Source organism: Alligator sinensis, unplaced genomic scaffold (assembly GCF_000455745.1).
Source record: "Alligator sinensis unplaced genomic scaffold, ASM45574v1 scaffold65_2, whole genome shotgun sequence".
Lineage (NCBI taxonomy): Eukaryota > Metazoa > Chordata > Crocodylia > Alligatoridae > Alligator > Alligator sinensis.
Window position 1 is genome coordinate 1,340,008 of NW_005842071.1, and position 14,505 is coordinate 1,354,512.

Below are 14,505 nucleotides of genomic sequence, written 5' to 3' on the forward strand. Positions count from 1 at the left end.
GTGATTTAGTTTACTGGAGAATTCTGTGCTAAGCCAAGCTGGTCTTCTGTCATACTTACTAGTCTTCCTGCGCATCAGGATGGTTTGTTCCAGCACTCTTAATCAGGCTTCTTTGAAATACAACCAGCTCTCCTGGACTCCTCTCCCCCTCAGTCTTGCTTCCCAAGGGGTCTTGCCCATGAGTTCCCTGTCCAGGGTCCTTACTCTGCTGCTCTCCATCCTTCCTTTCCTCAGGATCCTGAACTTGTGGTCACGGATACCCAAGTTGCCATCCACTACTACATTCCGCACCTATTCCCTATTTGTGAGCCATAGGTCCAGAAGAGCATGGCCCCTAGTTGGCCGTTCCAGCACTTGCACCAGAAGTTGTCCCCAACACTTTCCAAAACCTTCCCGGATTGCTTGTGCACTGCTGTATTGCCCTCCCAGCCATAGGCAACATGTAGACAGGTATGGGGGTCACGTGCCCCCCCTGAGAGTGCTAGTGCCCCCCCTGAGAGTGAGTGCTCCAGCTGGTAGGGAGGCATGGAAAGCACTCGTGTCCCCCCTGAAATTGGCTCTGTTGGAAGGACATCAGCAGCAGAAGTGGCACTTCTGCTGCCGCTGTGCCACTGGTGCACCCAGCAACCAACTGCTAGGGGATCCTCCCCACCCCCTGGTCATACCCTGCTGATGCCCCCCAGATTTGGGAGGCACCAATTACCCATGATCCTAGCAGACATCAGAGTGGTTGAAGCCCCTCATGAGAACCAGGGCTTGTGATCGGGAAATTTCCACTAGCTGTTTGAAGAAAGCCTCATCCACCACTTCCTCCTGGTCTGTTGGTCTGTAGCAAACACCCACCATGATATCACCCTTGTTGCTCTCCCCTCTGACCCTAACCCAGAGACTTTCAACAGACCTATCACCAGTTTCATACTGGAGCTCTGAGCAATCATATGGCTCTTTTACGCAAAGTACAACTCCTCCTCCTCTTCTCCACTGCCTGCCCTTCCTGAACAGTTTGTACCTATCCATAACAGTGCTCCAGTCATGGAAGCTATCCCACCAAGTCTCTGTTATTCCAAATATATATATATATAGTGTGTGTGTGTATGTATTTATGTATATATTTCTTTTCTTATAGATATTTCCAAGCAGTGCTCCATTAGAAGGTGGGACAAAGCTAACATTATGTGGATGGGACTTTGGATTCAGCAGAAATAATAGACTTAACTTAAAACATACAGAAATTCTTATTGGAGGGAAGCTTTGTCCTTTGGAAGAAAAAGCTAGCAACAAAAACAAGTAAGAGCACCTAAAATGTTTTGTAATCCTATAACCTGTAAATCTCTCTTGTAATCTCTACTTGTTAAGTGAAGCATCTGGCATTCCTTAATTCTCAGGTTTCATACAGAAAAATAATACAGTAACAATAAATATCAGTATTCCTATTTGACAAGCTTCTCATGTAGTATAATCTGTTTGGGAACATGCTGAAGGTTCAGTGTTCTAGTAAATGTTGAGCTTTTCTTCAGTAGTCTTTATTATGATTGTCCATTAGCTTTTGGTCCTCATTTGTGTTACTTGGCAGGAGTAAAAGGATTCTTGGGTAGTTCGGCTTGTTCCAGTTAGTGAAATCCCAGAAAATGATACATTCCCTTGGTCAGGATCCCTCAGGCTCAGTTTTGTCATCTCTGTCTCTCAAATTTGTGAAGCTTCTGGGAGATAACAAGGGGATACAGACATAGCTGTCATCAGTTGGCTGGAGACTCACAGCTGTACCTTTCCTGTTCCTCAGATGCTAACAATGGCATGAGGATGGAAGGCTTAAACTCTGTAGAAATGAGATAGATGTGATGCCATTTGGCACTTTGAGGACCTCACAAATGCTATGAACATTCTTTCTCAACTGAGAGTCACTGTCCACATGGGTCTTACTTAATCACTTTCTTCTCTGTTCCCATAGAGCAACAGAAGCTAGAAATGCAGGGCAAGAAATTACCCTCTTTCCTCTAAGACAGGGACTGCACTATCATGACATTGATAGTCTCCTTAAAAGTTTATTATGGCAGGCAAAGAATTTAAGGAGAAAGAATAGACTACCTGTGAGACCATATATATGTATAATTCATTCCTGGGTAATATGTTCATTCATTTTCTCAGTAATATGCGACTTTTCATGATTCTGTTGTCTGAGAAAATTAAGCACTAAGGAAAATTTTAAAAACAAAAGGATTTTTATATGAATAGAGACATTTGTTTTTTCACTCACATACTCAGTGTTTTCAGTGTATGTTTCATATATCAAGCATTTCTTTTTCTGGCTAAATGCAAACATTACAGTGGTATGAAATTTGGCATGATGATAAGGAATCACAGGTCATTCAACTCATTATTTTTAAAGCATTTGTGACTTGGGAAGATTTATTATTTTGAGTTAATATGGATGCCCTTCTTTAATCAAGCCAGAAAAAAATTAATATCATCTTGATTTTCATTTTTAAAGGCTGGAGTGCAGTGTTGCTGCTGCAAATAGCACAAGTTTGAATATATCCAGCAGTGTTTCAAGTGGACATGGCACATCCCTATTCAATACATTTTCCTATGTGGTAAGCATTATGATTACAATTTTAGCACCAGAATTAACCTCGTTATTCATTAAGACAGGAGGCAGGTTACTGGAGTAGACAGGCCATATGTGCAATCCTGTATGCCAATTTCTGTGCTCTTTTTATCTGTATTTTTTGCCTCAGAATGTGAAATGTGTTAGGATTTTTTAAATATGTTTTTAAGATCTTGAAACAATTTAACAAGCTAAATTCTTATTTTTACCCCTCAGAATCCGGTCATAACACATATCTCTCCTACCTATGGTCCCAAGTCTGGTGGAACATTATTAACTGTAGCTGGGAAATACCTAAACACTGGAAAAAACAGGAGGATTCTTATTGGTGGGAAACAATGCACCTTAAAAAGGTAGTGTACTCACAAGAGAGTATTTGCTTTTGATAAAGAATTGGGTTTGATTAAATACTTGTGGCATGGAAAGTTAAGGAGCCCTAATACTGGCATGGTATGTGTTCTTGCCCTTGCTGCCAGCAGTATTGACGTATTTTTATTTTTGCTAATCTTTGGTTTAAAAAACAGAAATAATGTCAGTGATAGGGCTAGAATTCAGTCCTATTTTCTTCTCCTAGAGTGCCCTAACCACTTGGCCAAAGTAGTTTCTTTTCTTGCTTTTCTGGCCCCAGGAATCTTGTAATCTTGGTTGCCCATTGGCTAGCTTCAGCTGAAAAGTGGGAGGCCTTCCCAAACTGATCTGAATTGCAACAGAGCTAATTCAGAAAAGAAGTACTGAAATGACTGGCCTGAATTGCTTCTGAGTGGATACAGACCCATGTCAAGGCACTTACTAAATCTAGGTGCTTAAGTGGTTTTGTTAACCATTCAGTGAGCTCAGTTTGTATTGTTTTTTTGTAATGCAAATGCCAAAATTCTATGCAAGTCTTGCTTAGGTGCCTTAGAAGGTGATTAGGCAGGTTTCCCGATGTCCTGCAATTGGTCTACGTTTTGAGTCTCTTCATGGTTCCACAGAGTCCTACAGGCAACATTTCACACTTGTGGAGAGCATGAAGGAACAAAGACAGCTAGTTAAAAGTACAGAACTCAGAATCAGGATGTGAATTTTGCCCCTGGGCTCTCTGATTTCTTGTCTTCTCTTAGACAAGTCATTTAAGATCTCTATAGCTGCAAGACTGAGGTGCCTAATTCTAAACTTTAGGCACCACTGTGATGCTCAAAAACTCAGTTCAGGAGCCATCTAACACCAGAGATATCTTAAGTTCCTAGGTGTCTACATGTCTGCTGGGGGACATGTACATAACCACAGTGCTCAAAGCCTGGCCTCACACCTAAACTATGGCACCTTCTTACCCCAGGTGTTCCTTGCCTATGTTTACCATGGAGCCTAATTCAGTAGATGATCTCCAAGCACATGTACTGGATTAGGGAAAAGACAGACTTTTTGGAGCTGGCTGGTATTTGTAAATCATTTTGCCCAATAGCTCATTGTTAAGGGCACTCAGCTGGGAAGTGGGAACATTTTTTGCAAATCCTCACTCTGCCTCCTTTGAAAAACAACATAAACCTAGGTCTCCTACCTTTCTAGAGAAGAGACAGTAGTGTAAAGATGACAATGCAACTGAGGCAGCAGCCTCAGGCATCAATTTTGGGGGGCAAGGAAGGGCAGGAAATAGTTGCTGCCTCTGCAACTACACACAGCTGTAGACGGAAGTCACTGGTGACTCTATGTATTGCAGCTGCCCCAAACACCCAGGCAACTTGTTATGCCTCTGCTATGGAGTGTAGTAGTATGGCCCATTTCCCCAATTCTCTACTTGCAATTGTTCTACTAAATTATATTTATTTATTAGATGGGGGATGGTTGAGGCACACACTGATTCTAAATTTGTTACCTGCAAGAGTCAGTTTCACCTCCCTGCTGATATTTTCTGAAACCAAAATTCCAGCTGTGCTTCATATAGCCCAGTGGTTCTCACCTATTTGCCATAGTGGGCCATACTTTCAGCTCTCAATGTGGGCCACACCCACACAACTTACTTCCTGTGTATACATTTAACAGAATGTCACATGGACCACAGCAGTGTGATGATTGGGTCACTTGTAGCCCTCCAGTCACAATTTGAGAACCACTGATATAGTCAGTCCTTAAGACTGATATTTCAGTCTCTTCTCACCAGAGCAGGGCTGGAAAGACAAGGATAACTACAATGTAAAGAATATTTAACATAAATGACATTTCTTCATCCTTGTCGCAGAGCACTAAGGTGCCCTGCTCCTAGAGAGGGGAAACTGCCAGGGAAAAGAGCCCTAGCAGGGAATAAGAGCCCACCTGCGGGTTGCCAGGGCAACTGGAGGCAGCAAATGACCCACACCTGACAGCGGTCAGCTGGCTGTAAGGGGCAAGGCCTGGCTCTTATAAAGCCCAGGGCTGAGGCCAGGCTGGCAGTTCCCTGCCAGCAGCCAGAGAGGCAGGAAGAAGCCTGATCGCAAGTACAGCTCATGGCAGCTCTGGAGGCTTGGGCAATGAGGTTAAGTTATAGCCAGGTGGCTTATGTTTCAGTTGTAGCCAAGAGGCTTGAGTTTGTGTTGATGTTACACCGGTGGTTTGGGTGAGGCTATAAGGGGTTGGAGGAGGCCTCAGGGGGAACCCACAGCGGCGTGGGGACCCCGGCGCCAGTGAGGGCGCAGTATCCTCAAAGGGGCCTCACAGAGGAGTGTGAGGACCCCAGCGCCCAGGAGGGGGGGCAGCACTGTTGAGAAGCCCAAGTTGGGCATGGTGAGCCCCAGACAGGGGGCAGCACTGTTGAGAAGCCCAAGTTGGGCACGGCAAGCCCCAGAGAGGGGCGTTTGAGAAGCCCTAGTGTGGGCGTGGCGAGCCCCGAGAGTGGAGCCCTATTGAGAAGCCCAAGTGTGGGCACGGCGAGCCCCAGATAGGGGGGGCAGCACGTTTGAGAAGCCCAGGCGTGGGCACGGAGAGCCCCAGAAAGGGGGCAACGTTATTGGAAAGCCCAAGCTGGGCACGGCGAGCCCCGGACAGGGAGCACCTTATTGAGAAGCCCAGTGCAGGCGTGGTGAGCCCCAGGAGGGGGCACTATTGAGAAGCCCAGTGCAGGCGGGGGGAGCCCCAGGAGGGGGCACTATTGAGAAGCCCAGTGCAGGCGTGGTGAGCCCCAGGAGGGGGCACTATTGAGAAGCCCAGTGCAGGCGTGGTGAGCCCCAGGAGGGGGCACTATTGAGAAGCCCAGTGCAGGCGTGGTGAGCCCCAGGAGGGGGCACTATTGAGAAGCCCAGTGACGGGCATGTTGAGGCCCCGAGAGAGGGCGACGGCGCAGAGAAGGCCCCGAGAGAGGGCGAGGAGAGCCCCAGGAGGGGGCGGCAGTGTATGTAGAGAGAGAGAGAGTAACAGTCCAACGTCCATTCCAACTGCGAGGCTTGGGGCATGGTATAAGGGGTGGTTGGAGCCACGCATAGCCCATAAGGCTAGGGTGCCCCAAAGCACCCATTTGCAGGACAAGACCCACGAGGGGTCCGGGAGTCTACAGGACCAGAGGTTACAACGGACCGTGTCCAAGAAGACGTGAGGCAGCCTTCCTAATCTATATTAGAACATCAAAGACGTGGCGGGCGAGAATCAGAGGGTGTCCTTGGGCCGACTTGGCACGGAGGAAGGAGCCTTAAGGAGATCACGGCCCTCCTGTAGGACCCCGCCATGACAATCCTCTAATATTTAGTTGTCCAGGCCCCTACCCTGCAGTGTGCTCATGTCACATCACAAGTTCCCTGACTTTTTTCTGTACTTTCCTTTCAGGGTATCTGATAGCGTTGTAGAATGTTATACTCCTGCACAAAAAATTCCATCAGAATATCCTGTTAAAATGGAAATTGACTTAGCTATTCGAAAAACTAAAGATCATTTTACATACAGAGAAGACCCCATTGTTTTAAAAATCCATCCAACCAAATCTTTTCTTAGGTAAGTAAAAATTTCTCATAGAAATGGGAGAGAAGAATGACACTGTTGTACAGTAATCTATCAAAATAAATTGCATTTTTATCTCTATCTGCCATGCCAATTGCTTCTATTATGGTTCAGTTGCAGAGGGCAGATCACTTCCTTTCAAAGGTGAATGGGAGAATTTTTTGTCAATTTTTAATGTGATTTGACTCCTCACTGTTGTTGAGTGTGCCTATAACGTCCAGATGAGATGCATCTATTGTAATTGCAAAATGCACCTTGCATGCTATGTTTAGACATTCCAGTGATTAATGTACATGTCATCTTAACATACAAATTCAATAGAACAGCAGATTAATTTTAAAAGAACACAGCAACTCGTATATGTACCATATTGCTCTGATTACAAGTTTTCCCTACATTTAAGATGATCACACGTTTTCAGATTTGATGTCCAAAAAGCAGCTTTAAGTATAAGGCAATAACTACAGATGAAGAACTTGAACAGTAGTTGCTTACAAAATCCTACAGGATATTAAATACCCAAAGGGAAGGCTACGAGGGTAAAATGCTATGTATAGAGGGTGTGTGTGTGTGTGTGTGTGTGTGTGTGTAGAGGGGGAGAAGGAGAGGGAGAGGGCATTATATAGATACGTTTTAAAATTATATAATTGTATTAGCTTTAACACAAATTATCTGTCCTTGCAAAGAAGTCAAAAATGAAAAGGAAAAGTTTTTTGATACCTTTGAAAGCAGTGATTTTAAATAGGTTAGAAATAGTTGGGATTCCTTTGTATCCTCCTTCAGTTGCACAGCTCCTTTTTATTTTCTGCTATCTCAATAAAATATATATTTATTGTATGTTTCTTTCTGTCTCTGATTTTTACATCCAAGGCAAAGAGAACTTAATTCTCAGAATAATACTTTAAGAGACACCAGAGCTTTTATTTGAAACTCACCCTTCATGTTTTTAAATTTACTTTTAGACTGTTGTTTAATCTAAAATGTATTTATTTATATGGCTCTTTATAGAAAATACAATTATTGAAATAATTATTTTTAATTTTCACCAGCGGTGGAAGTACAATCACAGCTCATGGAATCAACCTGAATTCCGTGTGCTTTCCTCAGATGGTAATCACTGTACCTAAGCTAGGGAAGAACTTCACTGTGGTAAGTCAGTCTCTGGGATGGTAAATTTAATCTCAATATATTCTGAATATCTCTGTTCTCTTTGGTCAAAAGTGCTTGTTTTCAACTTGTACCTTGAGGTCCTGAGTAGAAGTTTTTCTGTTGACTTCACTAAGAACCAGATAAGACAGGATGAAAATGTCATTATGATGGTTCCCCTGCATGCAGCAAAGATCAGTGATACTTTGAAAATTTTAAAAAAAATCAGTTAGCCATAACAATGAAGATAACATGTAAAGGTTATAAGGGATTCTTGCAAGGAGAAATAATATTGGGCGGAGTCATTTTATTTAAGAAATTAAGGCCAGTTTGTGCTACTGTCAAAGTCAACTGCAAGCCTCCACTTGACTTTATTGTCAAGGACTGTACACTTGAATGTTGATACAATGCAATTTAAATTGCAGAGCACTATTTAATAAAAAAAAAAATTCATAATAAGTATGAATAAAAAATAACATCACAGATTTGTATAATTTTAAAATAAAACATTGTGAAAATTAAAATGTATAAAACAGTACAAGTTTTAAAAAGTCAGTTACAGTATGAAAACATAATGTTTTTAAGTAGTTCAGTTATTAACAAGTAATATCCAGGCATACAGGCTCAGGTTCATAGTGTTCATTGTGTTTGAACTAATGCTAAAAAATATCATGTTATTTTGGAGTGTTTATTTTAGCTAGCCCTAACCTGAGACTCTTAATTTTGTGCGTACAGTTTTGACCTGCAAACAAATGCACTACAGTGAATTTGGGGTCTGACTGGTAACATTAAGGCAGTGCTTCCAGCTGCACTCATCATTCAATATGAATGTAGAACTCCAGGTGTGAGTATTTAAAGGGAAAAAGTTGAACCTGTAAAGTAGGAGCTCATTGCTGAAATCAATTGCTGTGTTACGTGTTGAGTCTGGGTGCTGGGGTTTCTTCCTTTCAAAATGAAGTAGATTGTTCACATTCTTGCTTGTTCACATTCTTGCTTTTTACTTGTGAGCACATGTAAAATCACTTCAGGGCTTATCTTGAATCCCTTGCTTATCAAAATTCTCACTGATTTCAGAAAGAATCTGGGGTGTGTTAGGAATTCAGATTTTTACCTGGTTCAGATTTTCTTAAAAGTATAAAGAAAACATTGAGTAAAATTCTATTATTTTTTTTTTTCAAAATCAGATAAACAGATAAATAAGATACCTGAATTTGGCAGCTCTCTCATACAGATCTCAGGGGGGCTTCTGTTCTTTGCATTTAGTAACACCTGAGAGAATGATCAGATAGAACTGTAGGGTGTGTGTAGATGAAATGGGAGCCCTAAATTGAAGCAGTGAGTTTTTAAAAACACCACTTCAATTTAGAGCCCTTTAAACCCCCTTGTCATGCACACACCCAAACTTACCTGCCTCTCTGGCAGTGGGGAGGGGAGGGTGAGATGCTGGTGGGTAGAGTGGTTCCTGGGCTGCAGGTGGGGGCTGGTGCTTCCCTCCATGGCAGCCGCAGCCCCGCCCCCCTCCCTGGCAGCACCCACCCACAGGCACTCAGCTCAGGTGGTTGGGTAGGCAGCCCGCACAGCTCATGCAGGCAGGCTTCAAGGGGGGGAAAAAAAAGATCAGGCTCACTGCTTTTCTTGGGAGGAGCCTGCTTTCCCAGGCCGCTGCCAGGCTGCCTGCATGGGCTTCCTGCAGAGCCATGGAGCTGCATGGAGCCCAGTGCTTCACTCCGTGGCTGTAGGGCAGCAAACAAAAACTCCTCAGAAGAGTTCTAGTTTGCTGCACCCCAAGTAATTTTAAGGTGCATTACACCGCCGAAATTGCAACATCAGCTGGAATTACTGTGCAGTACACTGCCAATGCGCGCAAACATAAACTCCATTAAAGTGGTGTAAAAGCATTTAACCTACTTAGTGTTATGCACACATGCCCCTCATTTTGTCTACACATGGCCGTAGAGTCCTCTCCTTCACAAGATTCTTCGAATACTAGGGAACAATCTGTCTGTTTTAAACAGTAGCTTACTCCCCTCCTCTTCTGTCTGTGAAAAATTACCTCTCTTCCCTTGATCTGCCTCTAAAAAATAATGGGGGCAAGGAAAATCAAAATTATCTTTGATGCTGTTCAGCATAATTTATTTCTGGCATCAAAAATGTATGTGGTACAAGGATATGTAGGATCAGGTCTGCCCATAAATAGGTTTGTCTGATAAAAAAAAGTGGGTCTCTTTAAAAGATAAACTGGAGCCTAAAAGTATCCAGGCAGAAGTTCTATTCCTCTGCACTGCCTCTGGAGACCCCTGACTTCCTGTGTTTCTGTGGCAACCAAGATGGAGTGTTGCTGCTATTTGCTTCCCCACAAGCCTCTGTCCCCAAATAACTCCTCAAAGTAGACTCCACACCGTGATGAGAAAAGGAATTACAGTAAAAGCTGTGTTATCTGGCACCTTACTAGCCGGCATGCTCTATTAACCAGCATGCCGGCTTGTAAGGTAAAAGCGAAACCAGAAGTGCCCGCCGTGGTACTTTGTTTCACTAAGCCCCCATGGCCCAGGGCAAAGTAGCCTGCACTGCCAAGCCCCCATGGCTCGGGGCATAGCAGCCTGTGGGGCCTGTGGGAGGGGGGGTAATGTGGCAGGAGAGGCGGCAGTCCAAACAGGGAAAGACGCCTGTTTGGGCCTCTCAAGTAACTGCCATATTTTGTTATCCAGCACCCCCCATTCCCCATGGGTGCCAGATAACAAAGCTTTTGCTGTAATATGGAAAAGGCAAAATTAGATGGAAGATCCTGTATGCATGCCACTAGAGAATACACTTGAATGCACCCTACCTCATTCTACGGTGTGGATCCTGAGCCCCAGACCATACATAACACCCACAGAGAACTTCAAGGCTAAGTACAAACAATCAAAAAGCCTGAGGCTGAGTTGATTCAATCTTTGCAGGTTAGTCTAAACTGCATAGATTGAACCAATAAGCAAGTAAGCAGACATTCACTTTTGATTCCAGAAATGCAGACACATGCCTGCAGTGGCCCAGGCCAGAAGCTGGGAGGTGCTAGAGCATGCCTCCCTGCTCAGCTGGAGCAGACAGGCTGGGCCAAGGCTAGCCTGCCCACCCTGCAAGGGGGACAGGGGGAGTGGGGCTTGCAGGGGAGGTGCAAAGCATCCTGAGATGCTGGGGAACTGTGAGTTAACTTTAATCTGGAGGGAATCTGGGACATATCAGTTTGTGTAATTTCCGCCCCTAGCCCTATGATGCTAAGAATAGGGGCAATGGTGCTGAGGAGATGTGTCCTTTTTCTCCTTCCCTCACTTGGAGCCAAAGCAACATAGCTCCCAGCTTCATATTACCAAAGGGGATAATGCGATATGACCCTAAATACATAAAACCCAGACAGCAGAGTGGGAAGCAGCACAGCATAAAGCAAATTGACTGAGAGGTTTGGGCAAAGTTAATGGACTCATTTATTGTTTTCTTTTCAGTTTTTAAATAGCAAGTTTACATCCTCTCTCTTACACTTTGGTATACTTGGGGCAGAGAAGCTGTCCTCATCATTATCCAATATTATTCAAAAGTACAGAGAAAACTAAAGTCAAGGCAGAACTAAATTTTATAGAATCATAGAAAGGTAGAGTTGAAGGGACCTCAGTAGATTGTCTAACCCCCATCACCTTGTGCAGCAGAGAAAAGGTACTTAGGCCATCTCTGGCATGTTTGTCTAACCTGTCCTTAAAAACTTCTTGCAGAGCAGAACCCACAACCTCCCAAATTCCCTCCTTTAGAGAGACATACATTCCTTGTATTACATCTAAATTTTCTTTCAGCAAATGAAGCCAATTTATTCTTCTCCTTCCCTCAGGGATCACGAAGAACAATTGATCACCATCTTTGTTGTTACCTCTCGCATGCTGAAAGGCTGTTACCATGTTCTTCTCTTCTTTTTTCTAGACTAAACAAAACCAGTTCCTTCAACCTTTCCACGTAGGTCATGTTTTCCAAACCCCTTATTCTTTTTACTCTCCTCTGGATTTGCTCCAATTTGTCTGTGTCTCTCTTAAAGCATGCGTCTTAAAGGGCTGTTCTTCACAAACCTTTGAAGAGGTTAGTATTAGACCTGGTCACAAAATGTTCCCTGGAACAGTTTTCCATTAGAGAATGTAGTTTCATGGGGGTGTGTCAACTTCAACATTTTTTTTCTACATGTTTAAATAAATTACTTTGACTTTCTTGCTTCAGTCCAATAATATTGAAACATTCCATTATGATTAAATGTCTAGTTTCAACTTTTTCATTATGATTCATTTCATTTCAGATTAAACCATATTAAAATATTAATTTTGATAGTGTGCTTGTATATATATTTAATATTCTATAATATACATTTTATCTTCTTGAAATTAACTTTTCAGCATTATTAAAAATATGATTCAACATTCATAGATTCATAGATGTTAGGGTCGGAAGGGACCTCAATAGATCATCGAGTCCGACCCCCTGCACAAGCAGGAAAGAGTGCTGGGTCTAGATGACTCCAGCTAGATACTCGATGACCCCAGCTAGATACTCATCCAACCTCCTCTTGAAGACCCCCAGGGTAGGGGAGAGCACCACCTCCCTTGGGAGCCCGTTCCAGATGCTGGCCACTTGAACTGTGAAGAAGTTCTTCCTAATGTCCAATCTAAATCTGCTCTCTGCTAGCTTGTGGCCATTGTTTCTTGTAACATTATTGATTTACAGTGTGTTAATGTTTCCAAACCAAAGATTTTGGAAATTTCTGTTCAAAGGGATGTTTCTCATTCCATTCCAGTAAGGAACAAAACCCATTCTGAAATGGTGGGATTTCCTGCAGAATATAAATATACCCTTTCGCTGTCTTATGGCCACTTGGTGGGGCAAGTCACTGCATCTTCTCTCTTCCTACTCCACCCTTGCAATAGCTTTATACAATCTAACCTTTGGCATCTCCAAAGGAATTTTGAATTTTTGTTCAAAAAACAAAATCCCTGTAACCTCTGCTCTAGGTCTTGCTAGTGTATATATTCTATTCCCTAAGCATTTGAGGTCAATATTTACTCTTTAAAAGCCTGTACTTTGCATTGATTTCCTAATAGCAAGCAAGTGGTCATTTGGGAATCCTTTACTATAGATGGACCAGTGCATCCATTAATTTGGATTTCTATTCCCACTTCTTAAACTTTTCTATTTAAGAAAGTCCCAAGATGTCTGTGGATATAAAATTAGGAAATACTTTTTGTATGCAAGGAGTCCCATACCTCCACAGCCTTTAAGATACAAGACCAGATCCTGCTCTACCTTTAAGATGTCTAAGGGCTTCTCTACACTGTGGCAGCAGCAAGTCTCAGCACCAAGGAACTTGGGCACATTACACCCACTCAACCTGCAGGCATGCTCCAGACGTCAAAAGTAAGGCAGTGGATCTGTTTTGGTCATCTCTCTGCACCCACTTGTGAGCCCTTGGTGTCTGGCATGCCTGAAAATGTTCACTGAAGACGCATCCAGAGGAGTCTCACTGGCTTGCTTACAGGTTTGGAGTGTGCCTAAACTTGTACATATGTGTGGTTTGGAGTGTGCCTATGCATGTGAAAGGAGGAACCAGAGAGAACCTAGTCTATGTTATGGTCCATATATCTGACAGACTGGAAATATGTGCCATGTCAAATGGCCACGTTTCATCTCTCTTTTATCCAAAAGATTAATAGAACAGAAAGAGGGGCAGAGGTCACTGAATCATTAATATTGACTAGTGCATGGGCCTGAACTGTAGCACTGGCATTCTGTGACAAATCTTCGGGATCCACAGGCTCAGTAAAGTAACCTTTATCTTCTTTTCAGCTAGTAAGAACAGTTTGAAATGGGAGGCTGCACTTCCCCAAATCAGGCACTGCATTCTTATCCCTACTTATCATTTCCCTCTTCAACGGGTCATTGAGAAATCACTCTAGCCTCTGAGATACACAGCAGAGATAGTTTAGAAGACTTCCAATTTGCCCTACATTTCATCTATCTTTCACTCATTGGAAAATGCCAACATTTAAAACTTTGTATCTGAGGTGAAATTATCCCCTCTACCACTTCTGACTGCCTCAGATCCTGTAACACAAACCATATTTGCCCCATCTTATCTGGGTCAGCTGCTGGGTGACCCCTTAAAGTTTGAAGATCTTCCTCCACATTTTTTCTGTTGTTGTGTCAGGTGAAAAAATCAAATTGGGAATCAGGTTCTGTAGGTCAGGTTTGAATTAATTGCCTCAGGGGTCATATTTTATGAATGAAGCAAGAATACATACCTTTAAGTGGTGAGTCACATGCATTGTGTGAAGGGTTATTATTCCCCGCTGAGTGTATTATTTGCTTATTCTTATGAAACACTCCACATTTTTGGCATCATTTTTTTCCATATATTTTTCAGCTGAGAATTGCAGTCAGAAAAAGATACAGCTTTAGCTTTTAAAGTAAATGTATTTTAAAGCCTAATTAAATAAAAGTTAAAGGTGCTGCCTGATAGGCAGTATCTTAATTGAGTAGGCAATAAATTGAATTACAGGTTTTTCCTTATAGATTCTCAATCCAATATTTCTTGAAAACTAAACCATCATATTCTTCAATTGCTAAAACCAATTTCAAGGTAAAAATGTCATGTCAAATCATGTAACAATAAGGGCATCGCAAATAAGATTTTTCTTGACCTTACCAATCCGTCACATTGCATCACCTCTAAAGAGCATTATTAGATTTTTATCATTCTCTGAGAGCGTCCCTTTCACAGACTAGCCTGATGAAGTAAAGTATCTGAT

The 14,505-nt window shown here is 42.7% G+C and overlaps 1 protein-coding gene across 4 annotated transcripts in view; it reads left to right on the top strand.

Moving 5' to 3' along the window:
* MET (MET proto-oncogene, receptor tyrosine kinase) overlaps window positions 1-14,505 on the top strand; it is a 128,422-nt gene that overhangs the window by 81,432 nt on the left and 32,485 nt on the right. For all 4 annotated transcript variants that reach the window (XM_025204163.1, XM_025204164.1, XM_025204165.1 and 1 more), the window contains exons 6-10: window positions 1,127-1,287; window positions 2,489-2,591; window positions 2,822-2,958; window positions 6,374-6,538; window positions 7,594-7,693. In XM_025204163.1, coding sequence (XP_025059948.1) covers window positions 1,127-1,287; window positions 2,489-2,591; window positions 2,822-2,958; window positions 6,374-6,538; window positions 7,594-7,693 — 666 coding nt within the window. The remainder of the gene's footprint in view (window positions 1-1,126; window positions 1,288-2,488; window positions 2,592-2,821; window positions 2,959-6,373; window positions 6,539-7,593; window positions 7,694-14,505) is intronic.